This window comes from Artemia sp. Qi Xiang Cuo, chromosome 15 (assembly GCF_049724085.1).
Source record: "Artemia sp. Qi Xiang Cuo chromosome 15, ASM4972408v1, whole genome shotgun sequence".
Taxonomy (NCBI): domain Eukaryota; kingdom Metazoa; phylum Arthropoda; class Branchiopoda; order Anostraca; family Artemiidae; genus Artemia; species Artemia sp. Qi Xiang Cuo.
In genome coordinates, this window is record NC_142808.1 from 13,005,030 (window position 1) to 13,022,733 (window position 17,704).

The following is a 17,704-nucleotide window of genomic DNA, read 5'->3' on the forward strand; positions in this document are numbered from 1 at the left end:
AAAACAGTTTACCGAATTTGCTGTTTTTAAAGAACTTCAAAAACTAAAACCGAATTGCTCTTCCTACCCTGGTGAGTTGCCGGTCAAACTTATTCACGAATATGCCTTGTTTTTAGCCAAACCATTGGCATCGATCATCGATCAGTGCTTCAGTGAACAAACCTTTCCCGATGCTTGGAAGCGAGCCTATGTTCGCGTAATACCCAAAGTTAAAGGACCTAAGACATGTGATCAGTTAAGACCTATTTCGATCACACCGAACTTTGCTAAAGTTGCAGAATCTTTCATATATCGTGAACTTCTCACGGACATTTCACTGTCACTTGACCCCTTCCAGTATGGTTGCTTGAAGGGATGCAGCACGTCTGTTTATTTAGTACGGCTTTATCACCTAGTAGTTGAATGGTTGGAGTTTGGAAGCTCGTTTGAAGATTTACTTCTGGTAGACTACCGAAAGGCATTTGATTTGATTAAGCACCCTCTTGCCGCCCAGAATCTCAAGTCAATGGGTGCCCGTAAGCACATCCTCCAATTAGTAGTTGATTTCTTACGTCACAGGTATCAAAAAGTGTACACCTATTGTCTTAGTAATATTGAATTAGAATGGGTGGAAATTACATGTGGCGCCCCAACCGGAACCAAATTAGCGGCTCTTCTTTTTCTGGCTGTTATCAACTATATGGTTTATGACTTAGACGATTGTTTTAAATTCGACGACGATTTGTCTGCGCTTCTTAAATACCACGTAAAGGATTCGCAAGCTGTAGCCCAGTTCCACCCAAATTTTTTCGATCAGTTTAAATCACAGTGTACTGCGAACAGTCTTCAAATTAATGAGAATAAATCAAAGGTTTTGAGGTTCAACCCACTTAAACGCGATTTTACCTACCCCGCGACTTTGTTCCCTTCTGCTTCGTGTGCAACTATTTTGGGCGTCACCATAGTGTGGACTGTTCGTTCTGTATTCATGTACAAGAGCTGGTTAAGAAGGGACATTATGCTATGCGGATACTGGTGGCGATGCGCCGCCTAAGTTTTCCAGTGTATCAGCTGAGAACAGCGTACCTCACTTTTATTCGACCCATCCTTGAATATGCGTGTCCCGTCTGGGGCCCACAAGTTCATCACATAGATTACTTAAGTGATGATTTGGAGGGGATCCAGAAACGGGCTGTAAAGATCATTTTTTGCGATAAATATGTAGATTACAGCTCCGCTCTGAAGTCACTTGAAATACCAAGCCTTCACGATCGCCGTTTTCAGCTGATGATTCGTTTTGGCCAGTTTTTATTGTCTAGTCCTGTACATAGGACAATATTACCACCTAAAATGCCTGTCCGCGCAAATACCAGAAGCAAAAGCAATTTTATGCCCGTCTCGTGCCGCACAAACAGACTTAGTAACTCCTTTGTTCCTTTTTTTACAAGTTCTTTTAATAAAATGTAGAGAAGTGTTTTCATGTAAAAATGTTTTCATGTAAAAAACAGCGCCTTTTAGTGCATTTTTTTTTTAATGTGTCTATGACAGCTGTTTTCATTAAAGTGATTCTTGATTCTTGCTGAAGTAAAAATTTGTTATTAAAGTGTTTAGTTTAGAAGGTGGAGGGGGGGGGGGGTAAACCAAACTGTTACCAAGTGCAATATACTTGAAATCGCAATAAAAGCAAATTTAGAGGTAGTACGAGAAAAACATAGCAAAAAGATGACAAGTTATAAAAGAAAGATATAAAATATAAAATAAGATATAAAATACAAACAGGCCGTTTATATGAAAAATAAAGAAAATTACGACGAAACTTAAATTTTTTTTAATATTTAGGTAGGGCACAAGGCCGTGCCCAGAGGGGGGGGGGGTTAGGGGGGTTTTAACCCCTCCCGAAATGTTTTTTTTTGCTCGTAAAAACGTAACAAAAATGAATATAAACAAATTTTGTATGCGTTTTTTGATGTTTTTTTGCGTAAACTCCCCCCCCCCCGAAATTGAGTAAAACTGCCTCCGAAAAAAATCCTGGGTACGGCCTTGGTAGGGTATATGCTTGATAATATATAAATGCAGCAAATTTTCCTAAGGGGATTATGTTTTGGGAACAAAACTTTGATAAAAATAAATGATAGGCAAATTGTGTGTATAAAGGCAAAGGTAAAGAATACGGCATTGGACTTAATAATCCCTCCCGGTGATTCTGTTCTCCTTTTCATGACCTTTCAGTCAGGAAGTGCAATGGGGGGGGGATACAGAGTCAAGCCACTGATCCCCCTTCCAAACCGAATATTCAGTGACACCAGGACTCGAATCCTTGCCCGAAAGGATGGAAATCCTGGATGGAAATTGTGCGAATAATATTAGATAAAATAAACAGAAGCTCGAAAAACATGAGATTTCAGATAGGAGGGGGAGAGGGACGGATCCAAAGGTCAACCCTATCTTTCTTTCTTGGCCATATCTGTTTCGGTGTCAATTACCAGACCATTAGCAATCCTTTAGTGCTGCTTTTTACTAGCGAATTTAATAAAATGCCCTAGAATTGTAAAACACAATGCCTTTTTTTTCTTTTCTTTTTTTTTTGTCATAGACTAAGGAACCTGTTTGAATAAAATGATTCTGGATTTATTATTTCCTTTGTTGTTAGTATTGTGTTTGCACTGTTATGGGTTCTTTTTGCATTGCTGTATTTTTTTTTTGTGGCGACAAACAGTTATTTTATATTGAGTGTTTAAGTAAACTAACGGTTGACGGTATTCTACCGCATTAGGTTGCTACATTTCTACCTATGTCACATCTGAAGATTTCAGGGCCGTATTCAGGATTTTTTTCCGGTGGGGGGGGGCTTACAAAAAAAGCTTCAAAAAACGCAACAAAAATTTTTTTATTGCATTTTGTTACTTTTTTTACGAGTTGGACAAACATTTCGGGGGAGGGGGTCAAACCCTCTAACACCCCGCCCCCTTTTTAACAACACCCACAACCCCCCACAATTTTTCCATTTCCTTTTCCTAATTCAATTTCTTTTGTTTAAGACTGGCCGTAACCCCCCCCCCCCTGAAATGTTTGTCCGGCTCGTAAAACGTAATAAGAAAAACACATTTTGATGCGTTTTTAAAGTTTTTTGTAGCCCCCGGAACAAAAATCCTCGATACGGCCCTGATTGCATTAACTCGTATACTTTTTTTCAGATGCTGATAACTGAAAAGGCAGAAGCTTTACAAGAAGAAGCGGAAGAAATACTATTGCGTCTTCGAGGGGCTTAGTGTATTCTTTTTCTTTTCTTTTTTTTCAATGCGTTCCATTCTATTTGCCAATCTGTCAGTGACGTAAGCAAACTCAGGGATTTTGATATTCTAAACCAGTGTTTCACGATATGTTGTGTGCTTACTTCAAAGCTAGCTGAGTGAGCTAGTCAGAAGTTTATCAAGGACTAACCATCAATTGTGTGAACCGGGGAAGGGGATGTTTTTTGTTTTTTTTTTGAAAAAAAAAAATTGTGTGAACCGGGGAATGTTTTTTTTTTCTTTTTCATTACAGGTTGTTTCTTCTCTGTGTTGCTCTGTTTTCTTTTCCTCGTATTTTAAAAAAAATCAAAACACTCCTTGCCCTTCCCCTTATATTTTTATGGATTGAAGCCCCTACTAGATATCCGTGGCTGAAACAATGAGAAAAAGAGAGATCACCACCCTATGTTTTTGAGCTAAAGAGTGTGCTTCAATTCCATTGGTTAATTTTTAAGATATGTTATTGTAAGCCAATCCCACCATTCGTTAAACGTATGTTAAGTTTAAGCAATTGACCTAGCCGAAAAATATTGTTATCTTATACGATTAGGAATTGGCGCTAGTGTTGAAAAATCTCAACGCTATCTATAATCGTGTTTTTGCCATTTTCCAAACTTTTCAATTGTTCTTTTTTTCTCTCGGAAACTCGAGTCCTCTGGTGGCGCAGTGGGTTTGATATCAGCTTGGTATTACGAGACCCAGCTATAGCAACATACCGCAGGGCCAACGCAAGGACCTTAATAGTCAAGAAGCGTCTGATGCAATGCATTTCTCAGAAACTGAAATTCGACATTTATTGCTACGGTACATTGTACTAATTTTATCTTATTGCTACACTTAAAAAACGTCGAATTTTTGTAATTTTGCGTCCAACACTAGCATCAGTTTCCGCTCTTTTAGTTACTCATGTTCTGTGACCCACCCTTTTTACTCCTTGTTGCCAAATTTTTTTAGTGAAAAAAACCGTAAAACCCAATTGATTCCTTTGTATGAAATTTTAAACCAATAAAAAAATGAAAAGGTCCACTTGCTCATACTAAAATGTAATGAAGTATATATTCCGTACTAACAGACTTAAAAAAATGCAAAAATCTGGCATTGGTAAATTCAAGTCAAAATCAACGATTAATCTTAGAACTTTCTCTTCGCTGTTGGTTTGGTGGATTCAGAATAGAGTATGTTGGTGTTTTTTTGTTTTTTTTTTCGAGTTTTATTTGCCCTTTTTTACGTTGCTAGTTTGTCATATTTGAATAATAAATTTTTGCCACTTTAAAACGAAAAAATTATATTAGAAGGATATGCACATTTTTATGCTGGCAGATTCAACCAACGAGATTAGCGTCACTCAGCTAGGGGTGCCATTTAGAGCTAGGAACTGAAATTTAGCTTCGGGTAGGGGGCTGTAAAAAAGAGTAATGAGAAGCTGCTAAAGCTCGCCAAGCAGTCATGGTTTTATACCCAAGCAGCAGAGCGTACCTTACGATGGTTTGGAGCCCTACTTTGAATGCCCCTGCACCTACCCGCAAAGACGATCTATAACTTTGACCCTATGAAAGCCGGTTGGAAGCGACCCCACGGCCGACCCAAGAAAGGATGGTCCAATAGCCTGTCCAACTTCCTGGCGATGGCAAACATCAGACCGAGTGAAGCGCAAATGCTCGCGCTGGACCGAAAGCGAATGGAGGAGGCAGACATCGCTCTACGCCAAGCACCTCCGGCAAGAGACCTAAGTCAAAGCCAAGTCAAGCTGTAAAAAAAAAATAGTCGTCGTTTTAGCAGGAGAAATTCTGCAATTTAGTATTAATAGTAGTTTGAAATTGATTACTTATTGATTAAAAGTTGGATAAAATTGATTAGAAAGCGAAATTGACTAAAATTTCATCCAGCTGAGTGTGCCACATATAAGAGCCAGAACATCGCATTTTGTTAGTGAGGGTTCTTTAGGGGGAAAACCGCGTCATCAATGGCCCAGGATCAGGGGCGTATCCAGGGTTTTTTCGGGGGGGGGGGGGGGTTCACATAAACAAGCTCAAAAAACCTATAAAAAATTTATTTATATACATTTTTACGAGTCAGACAAACATTTGGGGGGGGGGGGGGGGTAAAACCCCCTAAAACCCCCCTCCCTTGGACACGGCCTTCCCCGGGAGGGTCTAAGGTAGTCTAATATATTCGCCAGGGTATCCAAAACATTTACTAACTCTGCTTTACCTCATTGACAGTAAAAAAATTCACGTTTTAGATACCCTGTTATGACAGTAAATGAGGAGCTTTACAGTAAATGAGGAGCTTGTCAATGAGGAGCTTTACCTCATTGACAGTAAAAAAAATTCACGTTTTATATACCCTGTTATGACAGTAAATGAGGAGCTTTACAGTAAATGAGGAGCTTGTCAATGAGGAGCTTTACCTCATTGACAGTAAAAAAAATCACGTTTTAGATACCCTGTTATGACAGTAAATGAGGAGCTTTACAGTAAATGAGGAGCTTTACCTCATTGACAGTAAAAAAATTCACGTTTTAGATACCCTGTTATGACAGCAAATGAGGAGCTTTACAGTAAATGAGGAGCTTTTCAATGAGGAGCTTTACCTCATTGACAGTAAAAAAAATTCGTTTTAGATACCCTGTTATGACAGCAAATGAGGAGCTTTACAGTAAATGAGGAGCTTGACAATGAGGAGCTTTACCTCATTGACAGTAAAAAAATTCACGATGAAAAAAAAGCATTTTATGTCGCCATTTTCTTGTTTTATTTCCTTTTTATCCTCGGTTGTTCGAAATAAGTTATACTTATTTTTGCTATGCAAAAAAGATGTTCAAGATGAGATTCTTCAGAAACATTTTGAAGCCATCAAAATATTAACTTAAATCAAATCTATCATCCAACTTTCAGATCACATTCGATCTCTGTAACCAATTGCATATTCAAGATTTTCGTTTGGGAGGTTTTTTTCCGGTGAGGGGGAGGGGGGGGGGGTACAAAAAACTTTAAAAAACACATAAAAAATTTGTTTTTATTCATTTTTACACGCTTTTCCGAGTCAAAAAAAAATTAGGGGGGGGGGGTGGTAAACCCGGTATCACCGCCCCCTGGATACGGCCTTGACTGTCACCTGAAAAATTCCTTTAAGATGACATTCCTTCGAAGCTTTTTGAAGCCATCAAAACATAAACGTAATTCAGCTCCATCGTCCAACTTTCACATTACATTTGTTCACTGTCATCAAGGGCATATCCAGGATTTTGCTTGGGAGGTGGGTATTTTTGTTCGAGATAAGACGGGGGTTACAGAAATGTTTTATGTGTTTATATGCATTTTGTTACGTTTTTACGAGTGGTTTTGTGGGGGGGGGGGTTAATTCCAGTGGAAACGACCTTATTGTCACCTGAAAAACTGTGGTTAGATTTAACAATCTTAACCACAAAAACCAGCGTAGATTGATTACTATATTTTGTTCATAATGGTTGAACGGTAAACGGTACATAATGGTTGAACGGCACATAATGGTTGAACGGTAAACGGTACATAATGGTTGAACGGCACATAATGGTTGAACGGCACATAATGGTTGTATGTTCTTGTTTCTGAGTCACTCTGAATCGTTTTGGGAGCCTTAAAATTAACTAGGAAATTGAGTTGAAAACCTCTAGAACGACGAATTGTCGAATCGAGTAACAAATATGTTCATCCAAAGAGAAACAAAAAGACTACTTGTAAAAAAAAATGTTGTAACTAAAAAAAATCCATGGTTTTTAGTGGCTTAATATCTCTCCCAAAAAAATCGACCAGGCTTAGAAAAGACAGAGCTCTTTGCTTCCCCAAGAAGGTGGGGCCAGTTTTAAAAAGGCGGGGCTATTTGTCTTATCTGAAATAGAAATTTTTGTGATTGGATTGTGATAATACGCTAAAAAATAGACCAATAGAATTAAACCAATTTTACAAAAGGCGGAGCTATCTCTTAGCCGAAATAAGGAATAATGTTATTGGCTTGCGAAAATACTGTACAAAAACAAACCAATGGAATTAAACCAGCATTTTAAAAAGGCGGGGCTATTTCTCACAGGCGAAATAGAGAATAATGTGATTGGCTTACGAAAATACGTCACAAAAATAACCCAATGGAATTAAACCAAATCTTTAACAAGGAAGCATTGGAAGAAAACATCTTTTACTCTTTGGCTCAATTCTTCTATTTTTTAAAGTGAGTCAGAATAAGCGGTATGTTAGCATTTCAGACGATCCAAATACAGTGGCGGATCCAAAGGGGGGGAGAGGTGCGCTCCCCCTAACATAGTCTAAGGTAGTGTAATTTACTTAATTAAAAGTTTGTGTTAATTAAATTTGATCCTAACGCAAGTTTATCGGATCAACCTATTTTGCCCCCCCCTAAAAAAAATCCTGGGTCCGCCACTATCCAAATATAATGAAAGGATTTTCCAACAAAAGTGAAAAGGAAAGTGAGCTTAAAAAACGATTATTTTACCGTGATACTTTGCCAGAATATAAATATACAAATAACAAATGTAGTACTAGTTTTTTTTTGGGGGGGGAATTTATTTTGGGTTTATTTTGGATTGCTCACCCTGTCAATAACCCCCAAACTAAATAAAAAAAATCTTTCCAGTCAATCCTTTGATAGAATAGATTTTATTGAAAATGCTATGGAGTTACTAGATGGTTAAAATTGGAACCTAGCCAATATTACTACTACTATTGCTAATTTTATGGCGGGATCAATACTCTTGGGGCCAACACAGCTGCGTACACTCCTCCTCCATATCCAAAATATCAAATCTTTACTCTCTATCCCCTCCAATGTAGTCCCGAGTTTCTTGCCCCATTCTGGGACGACCTGGTTTTCGTTTGACCCCAGATGGAGGGTCAAAAATATGTGTGTGCATGTGTGTGTGTGTCTGTGAGTGTGCACAATATTTGGCAATCTGCCATCCTTCATCCATAAAACATGGTCAAGCCACCTTTACCATTTTTCATGGTAAGAATATGGTTAGAATACGAAATTTCTGAATTTAAATTTCCGATACAGAGTCGTAAATTGGGGAATATGGGGCTGTAGATTTTGAAAAGCACCTTCTTTTGGTATTTACTTCTCTTTCTCGTGTTTTTAGTGGGGGGAAAAGGTATTCGCCTAGAAAACTACCTGGAGAGAAGGGAAAGTGCTAAGAACACAATTCTTACACAATATGCAGAATAATCATGTTTAACACGATTCTGCATGCAGCTAACCTTTATCTTCACTTATTTTGTAGTTTTTCCAATTTTTCTAAAATATCTATCATTTTTGCCAATAGCTTTTCTACAGTTTTGAATCATTCCTGAAACAGAGAACCCTTTACAGAATTTGTTTGGAGAAGACGCTAAAGTAAACGTAGTGGCGTTAACAGAAAATTCATGAAAAAAGTCTATTGACTAAAGACAAGTCTGTGGAAAAAATATAAATAGCGCCTTTTTTCAGACAAACTGCCAGAATCTTGAGTTGATAGTCCCAGGGACGTACGCAGGGGGAGCCTCCGGCCCCCCCCCCCCGAAATCTCACGATTTTTTTCATTTTCCCATAATTTTCTGATTTTTCTCACAGAATAATTGGTTTGAAGGATTTGCCCCCCCCCCCCGAAACAAATTCGTGCGTACGTGCCTGGATAGTCCTGCATTTAGCAGAATTTTCAAAATTAAACAAAAGTTATTGCGAAAAATTTATAAATTTCTTAGAAAAAGTGAAAAGACATTGCAATAAGTGAAAAAAAAAACAACAAAGCTGTCCTTTCCCTAGATTCAAAAATAAATATTACCCCCTCCCCGAAAAAAATGGTTTGTGAATTGATACTACTGATCGTATGGTTTAGATTTTAAATATTTTAGATTGTTTAATTCTTGAACAATGTTTAGCTACGTTTCCAAACTCTTTATTGGCAGTAACAGTCAGTGGTGGATCGAGGGGGGTGGGCACCCCCTCTTAAGTTGTCTAAAGTAGTGTAATTTACTTAGTTAACGTAAGATTGCGATAAATAAACTTGCTTCTAACGCAAGTTTATCAGATCAACCTATTTTGCGCCCCCCCCCCTAAAAAAATATCCTGACTCCGCCCCTGGTAATAGTCAACTCTATTATGTAACAATTTTATGCGAAACGACCATCTTAGAAGTATAAATGACCAACCCAAGGGGCTCAGTATCGAGCTTTGGGGCACCTTTCCTTTTGCATATGTATCCTTACAAACAAGGTTGTATCCTACTCATAAAAACGCAACAAAAATGAATATAAAAAATTTTTTGATGAGTTTTTTTTAAGTTTTATTTTGCAAACCCCCTCCCGAAAAATCCTTTTGTGAGCCCACGCTCCCCCGACAAAAATCCTGCTTACAAATATCCTTTATTGAGAAGCCATACTCCTGGATGGATGCAGACATTCTTCTCAGAAATAAAGAAACGAATAAAAAAATAACCCAGGAATGTATGAATATCGACCATCTTAGAAGTATAAATGACCAACCCAAGGGGCTCAGTATCGAGCTTTGGGGCACCTTTCCTTTTGCATATGTATCCTTACAAACAAGGTTGTATCCTACTCATATATATATATATATATATATATATATATATATATATATATATATATATATATATATATATATATATATATATATATATATATATATATATATATATATATATATATAATTTTTCCGGTGAGGGGGGGGGGGAGGGGGGGGGGTACAAAAAACTTTAAAAAACACATAAAAAATTTGTTTATATTCATTTTTACACGCTTTTCCGAGTCAAAAAAAAATTAGGGGGGGGGGGGGGTAAACCCGGTATCTATTATTATATATATATATATATATATATATATATATATATATATATATATATATATATATATATATATATATATATATATATATATATATATATATATATATATATATATATATATATATATATATATATATATATATATATATATATATATATATATATATATATATATATATATATATATATATATATATATATCAGAAATATTTTACCCGAATAAACAATAAATAGATAAATAGTTCTTCCTGGGCCGTTTGTGGGGCATAGGGAATCCGCAGATTTCGTGAGATGTCATTTAAGCGAAACACTTCCCCTTACCCTTCGGCCTAGCGGTAGCTTGGATCAAACTAAGGTCTCTGTATTACTGAGCAGAAATAAATGCACTACCCTAACACAAGTCAGACAAGAACAAAACAAAATCGCAATGACAAAAAAAAAATAAAAAGAAAGCAGCTTAAAAAGAAGATATAAAAAGACAGCAACAATGGATTGAAAAAATTTAAAAAAACGAGCTAAAAAAATCTAAAAGAAAAAAATAGTTTTAAATATTCTAGGTTATGCTGCAGCAATTTCTGCAACAAAATTACATGAATCGATCCCCCTAGAAGTTTGACTGACCTCGCGGCGCGTTCCGAGGTCGACAAACAGTAATAGACTATATTAACCATCTTCGTATGTCCTATCATTTGATTAACCGTCCTTCGAATATTCTTCGTTAAGAGCCCCCTTGCTCCTAAATGGCAGCAGAAATTGACCTCATAAAATGAGGAAACGACTAAAAGATTAATCCAAAAGGTACTAACGAAATGTATATTGTAAATATTTACCAGTATAAACAAACATCAAGGACAACAAGAAATCACAATAGTAAGAAACGCACTTAAAAACCTTAGATGGCTAGAATGGATTCACCAATGGGAGCTAGGTCACGTTCTATGGGTGATAGATTTCTAAAAATTTGTTTGTTTTCTTTTCCATCCCTCTGGGATCAAATGAAAATTAGGTAACAAAGAGGGAAGAGGTCATTAGAAAGGATAGAAAAGAAATTGAATTTCATGAGAACAAATAAAGTAAAGCTTTGAACAGATTGGGGTTAAGTGTGCTCAGCTGTTGTGTTATCAAGTAGTTTAGCCCTGCAATGAGGTGTTAGTAGTAGTAGTAATTTCATAAGTTTTTTTTTTCATATAACACATGCAGAAAACTAAATAGTTTTATTTGCTCAGCTGTTGTGTTATCAAGTAGTTTAGCCCTGCAATGAGGTGTTAGTAGTAGTAGTAATTTCATAAGTTTTTTTTTTCATATAACACATGCAGAAAACTAAATAGTTTTATTTAAGGTAGTAGATCGACTGGATAGTAATAAATTTATTATATATTTGGAGTTTATATCTGCTCTTCCATTTTGAAAACTTCTTTCAACTCTTTGTTGCTTTCAACTTTTATCTTCTTAGTAGGTTTGCGTCGTTCTTAGATTGTTAGTTTTTTTTTTATTATACACAAGTCTTTCTCGTTTGCACTTAGGAAGTAGTGTTGTTTATATAAAAAATATTCGCAATGTATATTTCATTCCTGCTTCACTTACCATACTTGACACTTCACTTTTTTCGTATATTTTTTTTCACACTTGTGATATGGTTAATCAGTTTGACTTCAAATTGTCCAATAGAAATTATTCTAAAGTGGCTAATCCCTGCCTAGAAGCATATAGAGTGTTTTAAATAGATATGGAATAAAGATATCAACTTTTTTTGGGTAGAAATGTGCCATATATAAAACAAAGTGCTGAAAATCTTTGAAGGAAACTGAAAACTGTCTAAAGAAATTAAAAGTAGAAGCATAAAGTTTTTTAATTATATATATATTTTTTTTGCTAGAAATATGCCATAAGATTGAAGCTGTGCTTATAATATGCCGTAACTTCGAATGTTAATGGTAACTTTGATCAAAATCATTAGCGAACAATCAACATCTCTCTTCCCGACAACAGTGGAACTGCTCGATTTGACTTGTTACTAGATTGTTGATAGATGTCATCTGCGTCAGTTGCTATTTCTAGCAATCAGAATTTTGCAACAAAATTCGAGCTGTCGAAAATTATGGAAAAATACTAAGTGAGTGATTCTTTTTCACTTAGATAAACTAGGATTTTCATTTTATTGTACATGGATGAGAAGCCAAGCTGATAGGTTTCCACGCAAAGTAATCTCACAATTCTCCAAATCAAAGATGGCAGCACTGTTCAATTTCTTGAAAGTATTTTGGAGGTAACTTCGGACATTTATTTAGTTGACCTTGTCTTTCTACAGCAGGGATGCCAACTTGCACACTTTTCGTGTGAATTGCACTCTGTTTTACTCAGAGGGAATGCAGAAGAGTGAAAATCAATCTTTTTGGGTGTCAGTTTTCGTTCTCTTTAAACGTCAGTAGTAGGCATATTCGTCGAAAGAGCATTGAAACCCAAGGAACAGGGTTGCCAACTTGTTCTTTTTTCGTGTTAAATGCACCCCTTTTACCTCAGAGGGGAGGCAGAAGCGGAGATGCTCAAATTTTTTTACTTGCACTTTTTTTTAGCAAAAAACTACTCTTTTTTGGCCTGGATTTGCACTTTTTCTAGACGTCGGCAGTTGGCAACCCTGTACTAGAGTCTGAATGTCAATGTTCTGCGTTGAACAAATTGTAAAAATTCGCATTTGACGTTAACTCTGCTGTTCAGACCTCCAGGAAACCAATTTGAGTTTGCTGATCCCAGGAAGGCACAGGTCAAGCTCATCTGTTCTGCTAAGTTTTTACTATGTATATTTTGGACAATTTTAATAATTCTTAATGGCCAACCGTCTTGGGCCAACGAAAAGCAGGTCGTCCCCAAATGGAGTGGGAGGATGTCGTAAGGAAAGATTCCAGGGAAATAAGAACTTTCTGGGAGGGTGTAAAGAGGGAGGCTCTGTATGGATTGAGATGGAGAAGCGGTGCGTAGCTGTGTTGACCTCAGGCAGCTTGGTACTGCGGTGAGTTGTTAGTAGTAGTAGTAGTAGCAGCATTTGAAAAAATAGTTTTAAATTAAACGGTTCGTGGCAACGAACTGTAAGTAAGGAGCGACTTGGCTCAATAGTAGCCGAAACTCTTAAAAATCAGAATTTTGATTTCAATAGATATATCAAAAGAACTGGTTTAAAATGCTGATTCCAAATATACAAGATTCATTAAATTTAGTGTTACCAATCAGAAGCTATGAGCCAGAGATAATTGCCTGAAATTAGTCAGTGTATGAGGGGGGTTGCCCCCTCCTCAATACCTCACTCTTTACGCTGAAGTTGGACTTGTATCCGAATCCTTTGAGAATGACTCCTTAAACACAAGGGGCTCTTAATTAGAATTTTTTTATTCTCAAATGCAAGGTTTTGAGCAGTCAAATTGATGCAATCTTTTTTTGAGCAGCAACCACTTAACGTTGCTTTTTTCGCTTCATTAAAAGAACAAGGATCAAAATTCTTGATGATCACAAATGGACTACCCCCAAAAGAAACCACAGTAAGAAAAAACAAATTCCTCTAGCTCCTGAAGCTTCTCATGGCAAGTCTAGCAACAAATGGCAAATCAAATTTCAAAAATGGCTTTGTCAGGCTCAGGAGTCCTCCAGAACCATCCAACTTTCGGGTGAGCAAAACTCTGCAAAAGATTACGGAAAACATCAGTAGATTTATCGGATACACTGCAGATTTGACAAACGTCCTACACAAATGTCTTAGCGTCGCACCGGGAAAAACATTGGATATGAAGAGGATTCAAGTTCCAAGTCACTGACGTATCAGGATGCGCAGTGAGCCTGAACTGGAAGTTGACGAGTCGGCGATCGCTGGCATTTCGTTGGCTCATTGCAAAGATCTTCATGTGTCGTTTTTACAACAGTGTTGCAGTGCTGAAGGTAGATGCTTTTGTTTGACGGCTTGTTGCACAGGCTGCACCTGCAGAAAAACAAGGATGAATCCTTCCGTTTTGCCAGGGTGAAAGACTCAGCATCGATCTTTCTGGACCAGGTGGGTCTTCCAGCCCCCAGACTCATATTTGTGACTCATACCTCATTGTGACCCAGGCGCATAGTGTTCACGCTATCATATTTGTCCTCGATCACAATTTGGGTCATCTGATGCTGCACTAGATTGACTTTTCGACTTTTCTGCGCCTTTTTATCTTAGAAGTAACACTGTATTTCTCCCAATAAACAATTTTTTTTTTTCAAATGAAGGTTTTACGTCTTAAGACTTGAAACCACTCCAACTTTTTTTCAAAGATACCTGCCAAATTTTTTTTTGGTGTCCAAAGTTAAACACGAGGTAACTTTGAACGCCCTTTAAGATTGGTTTAGCTCTCAAAAATGAAGAGCAGTATTTGGGTACAGTTGCAATTAAAGTATTCTCCAAACGCCAAAAATTACTTCAAGGAAATAGTAGTAGTTAGACCAATACCACAAAATAACCTTGAGTTTTAACGATTTGTAGTTCAAAGTAACCCTTTCTACGGTGGCTTTAGATCAGAAGCTATGCAGTTACCTGTGAGATTACTCTCTCAGAATCGTCAGCTTTGGCCAATAAAAATTAGTCAAATTCTTTTCGGCCTAAAAGCCGAAAGACTGATATTTTAGTGATAATTGACAGAAAACCGTTTGCTAAGCTCTTGTGAAAAAGAGGCAGCATGGAAACATGGATTTGCTGATTCTTCCTTTGAGAACAGCTTATCAAATGGTTATTGGCCATTATCTCGGAAATGTGGAAACGTCAGGTACAACCCTCAGGCGAGACGTCGATGGTATGGGTTTCCTAAATATTGCTCATTGGAATAGTATTCAATAAATTTGCTTATAATCCATTATTTGGGTATATTTTTTAAATCGATCTCAAGAAAAGAAATCATTCAACAAATCCATTTTTTCTTTGGTTTGGTGCATCCAGGATGCCATTGTTGTCACTCCAAAAGATATCTATCTCCGTATTTTTTCTTTTTCTTTTATTTGTATACAGCAATAAAATTTTAGTAATATATTTGTCTAAATACAAAATCCGCTACTTGGGATTTCATTTTGGATATAGTTAAAACTGTAATCCTTAGGAGTTATTATCTTGGATTATCTGTAATCCTTTGCAATTTATCAAAAAAAGAAGATTATATAACCAGATGTATATTGATACCAGGTTACAAAAGGTCAGTAAATTTAAACAATTTCCAAATTAAAGTCGATACATTTTCAGCAGTTCTATTTTTGCCTAAAGAAAAAAAAATACAATTTACTGACAATTTTATTTTTTGTTGTATTTTTGTTTTCTAACGCCTTGACTTAATGCACGACTTCTTGATTCACTTTCAGTTTTCATACAGCACTTAAAAAGTGACATAACTAAATGCTTTGCTTGATCAGACAAAATGACTTCAGTCAAATCATAGGGATTTCAGTTTGAAAACAGTTAAAACTATAATCCCTAATAGCTCTTTTATTGGAAGGAAGTGGCTATTGTTTATTCTTTGTCACAAGGAAAAAAGGTGATTTAATCAAGTTTTTATTAATACGAGGTTACAAGTTAAAATCGACAAATCCTTAGTAGCTTCATTAGAGACGAGAGAAAACAACAATACAATAAAATAATTATTTTTCTGCGTTCTTATTTTAAGTTGCTTATACTGAAAAGCGACTTAAGACAAAGATTTAGATATCTCATGCATAGTTCATTAGAAATAAGACATCGACATTTATAACATCGACATCGAAATGGACACTAGAGGCATCAAAGCTAGGAAGAACAAAAAGATCAGAATATTCACCAATAAGAAACAATTACGTATTTAAACAAAAGAACTAAGTAAAAACGAAATTCAAACCTAAAAACAATTGATATTAAATAGATGAAATCTCAAAATATAGGATAGAAAGACAGGTGAATAAACAAAATTTCACTTGTTCTAGCCTACACAAAACATGAAAAAGGTCTGTGCCACACTATAATCACGCCTGTGGGACAAAAAAAAAGAAAAAAAAAGTTAATTAACGACATACATTTTGACTTGAATTTGGCAGAGACGCGGAAAAGGGGAAATGGCAAGAAATTGTTTAAATGTCTCTATCAAATGTTGTATCCAGGACTTTTTCCGGGGGCAGGGAGGGGGGGACATAAAAAAAAACTTTGAAAAAGCGCATAAAAAATTTATTTGTTTGTCCTCTAGTACATTTTGCGAGTCGGACAAAAATTTCGAAGGGTGGTGGCGAAGTTCAACCCCCTAGCCCCACCCCCTGGTTACGGCCTTGCCTCTATCAATACTAATTCGTTTCAAATCTCTCAGAAACTTTCAGTCTCTTTGGTCTGAAATAAAGTTTACGCTTGAAGTTGAACGATGTTCAACTCAGAAAAAAACGAACTAGATGCATAATCTGGTTCCGGCACCTCCTTCGGATATCAGCAGCAGCTCCAGGTCAAATTATGCGCAACTTCGACCAATCATCACATGTTTGGTCATGCCCGAGGGGCGGAGACAGCCCAAAGAAACTCCTCAAAATGACTGACATTGCCGTTGACGAGGCCGATCAGACAGTAGCAAACGGACCCGCCACGATGCCCACTCTGGGACAGGAGTCTTAATGCGTGACTATAATGTGGCCAGTGGGTTAGACAAACATTCGGAAAAAAAAGAAGAAAATATACACCAAATCCGACCTTAAGCTACATAAACGACATACAAAATTGACCTAACATCCCTTTATATTGGAATTAGCTTTTAAAAAAAATAGGGTGGGATGTGAACGCTTCTTTATTGGACGCAGCAGAGAGAATGGCCATTTTTCGTTTTGAGTCTGGATTTTGGACGGTATTTTTTAAGGTAGCTCAATTGCTTTGAGTTGATAGCCCCACGACGTTTCCTGAAACAGAAAAATAAAGATTAAATGAATATCAACCATGTTCAACCAACATCACTTACACTGAGATGGCCTTATTAATCAAAACGCTTTATAACGATTTTCCGCCATTTTGAGCAAGCTGTGATTTTGTCCATAAGTACCAAGCACATCAAAATAAAAGATCCTTTCTGGACCAATTCATATCTGAAAATTGCGACTTTACCAGATTTTTCTTTTAATTCTTTTAAAACTATGAAGTTTTTACGGCAGCATCACGCTTTCGTCAGTATTGCCACGTTGAACAATGCTTTTCATCCGCAAAAATTTAAACAGTGACAATCTGTTGATTTCCCAACCCAACTGCACGTTCAAAGGAAAATTTTGGCTTCTTAGGTTGTTCAATACCATGTATTTTAGCCCTTCTGTGCTCATTTTTCGCTTACATTTAATTATTTTTTTTTTAATTTGACACGAATCCTACAAAAAACTACATGACTGCAGGGATAGATCTTTTTCACTAAAAATCGATTCAATGATTTTCTTTAATTAATCGAGATATAGGTATGTTCGAAGACCATGCTGCCTTTCCGTGGCATACAAATAACAGTTCAAATAGGGATAAATCCTTTTATTAGACAGTGAAAACAATGATTTTTTTTATATATTTCGATCACATATATAGTGACCGTATCTGCTGATGTATACCTCAACAATATAT

The 17,704-nt window shown here is 36.6% G+C and overlaps 2 protein-coding genes and 1 long non-coding RNA gene across 5 annotated transcripts in view; 2 read left to right on the forward strand and 1 right to left on the reverse strand.

Moving 5' to 3' along the window:
- Positions 1–4,559, forward strand: part of LOC148943344 (helicase POLQ-like) — a 137,341-nt gene extending 132,782 nt beyond the window's left edge. Inside the window, exon 16 of the mRNA XM_089101888.1 lies at positions 3,174–4,559. Coding sequence (XP_088958014.1) covers positions 3,174–3,248 — 75 coding nt within the window. The 3' untranslated portion in view covers positions 3,249–4,559. The remainder of the gene's footprint in view (positions 1–3,173) is intronic.
- A 6,215-nt stretch (positions 4,560–10,774) lies between these two features.
- On the forward strand, positions 10,775–16,766 carry LOC148943345 (uncharacterized). The gene is made up of 2 exons (XR_016142984.1): positions 10,775–11,250; positions 11,367–16,766. It is a non-coding gene; the product is annotated as an uncharacterized LOC148943345 (long non-coding RNA).
- PRL-1 (protein-tyrosine phosphatase 4A family member PRL-1) overlaps positions 15,264–17,704 on the reverse strand; it is a 111,366-nt gene continuing 108,925 nt past the window's right edge. For all 3 annotated transcript variants that reach the window (XM_089101605.1, XM_089101606.1, XM_089101604.1), the window contains exon 5: positions 15,264–17,007. In XM_089101605.1, the coding sequence (XP_088957731.1) occupies positions 16,899–17,007 (109 nt within the window). In that variant the 3' untranslated portion in view covers positions 15,264–16,898. The remainder of the gene's footprint in view (positions 17,008–17,704) is intronic.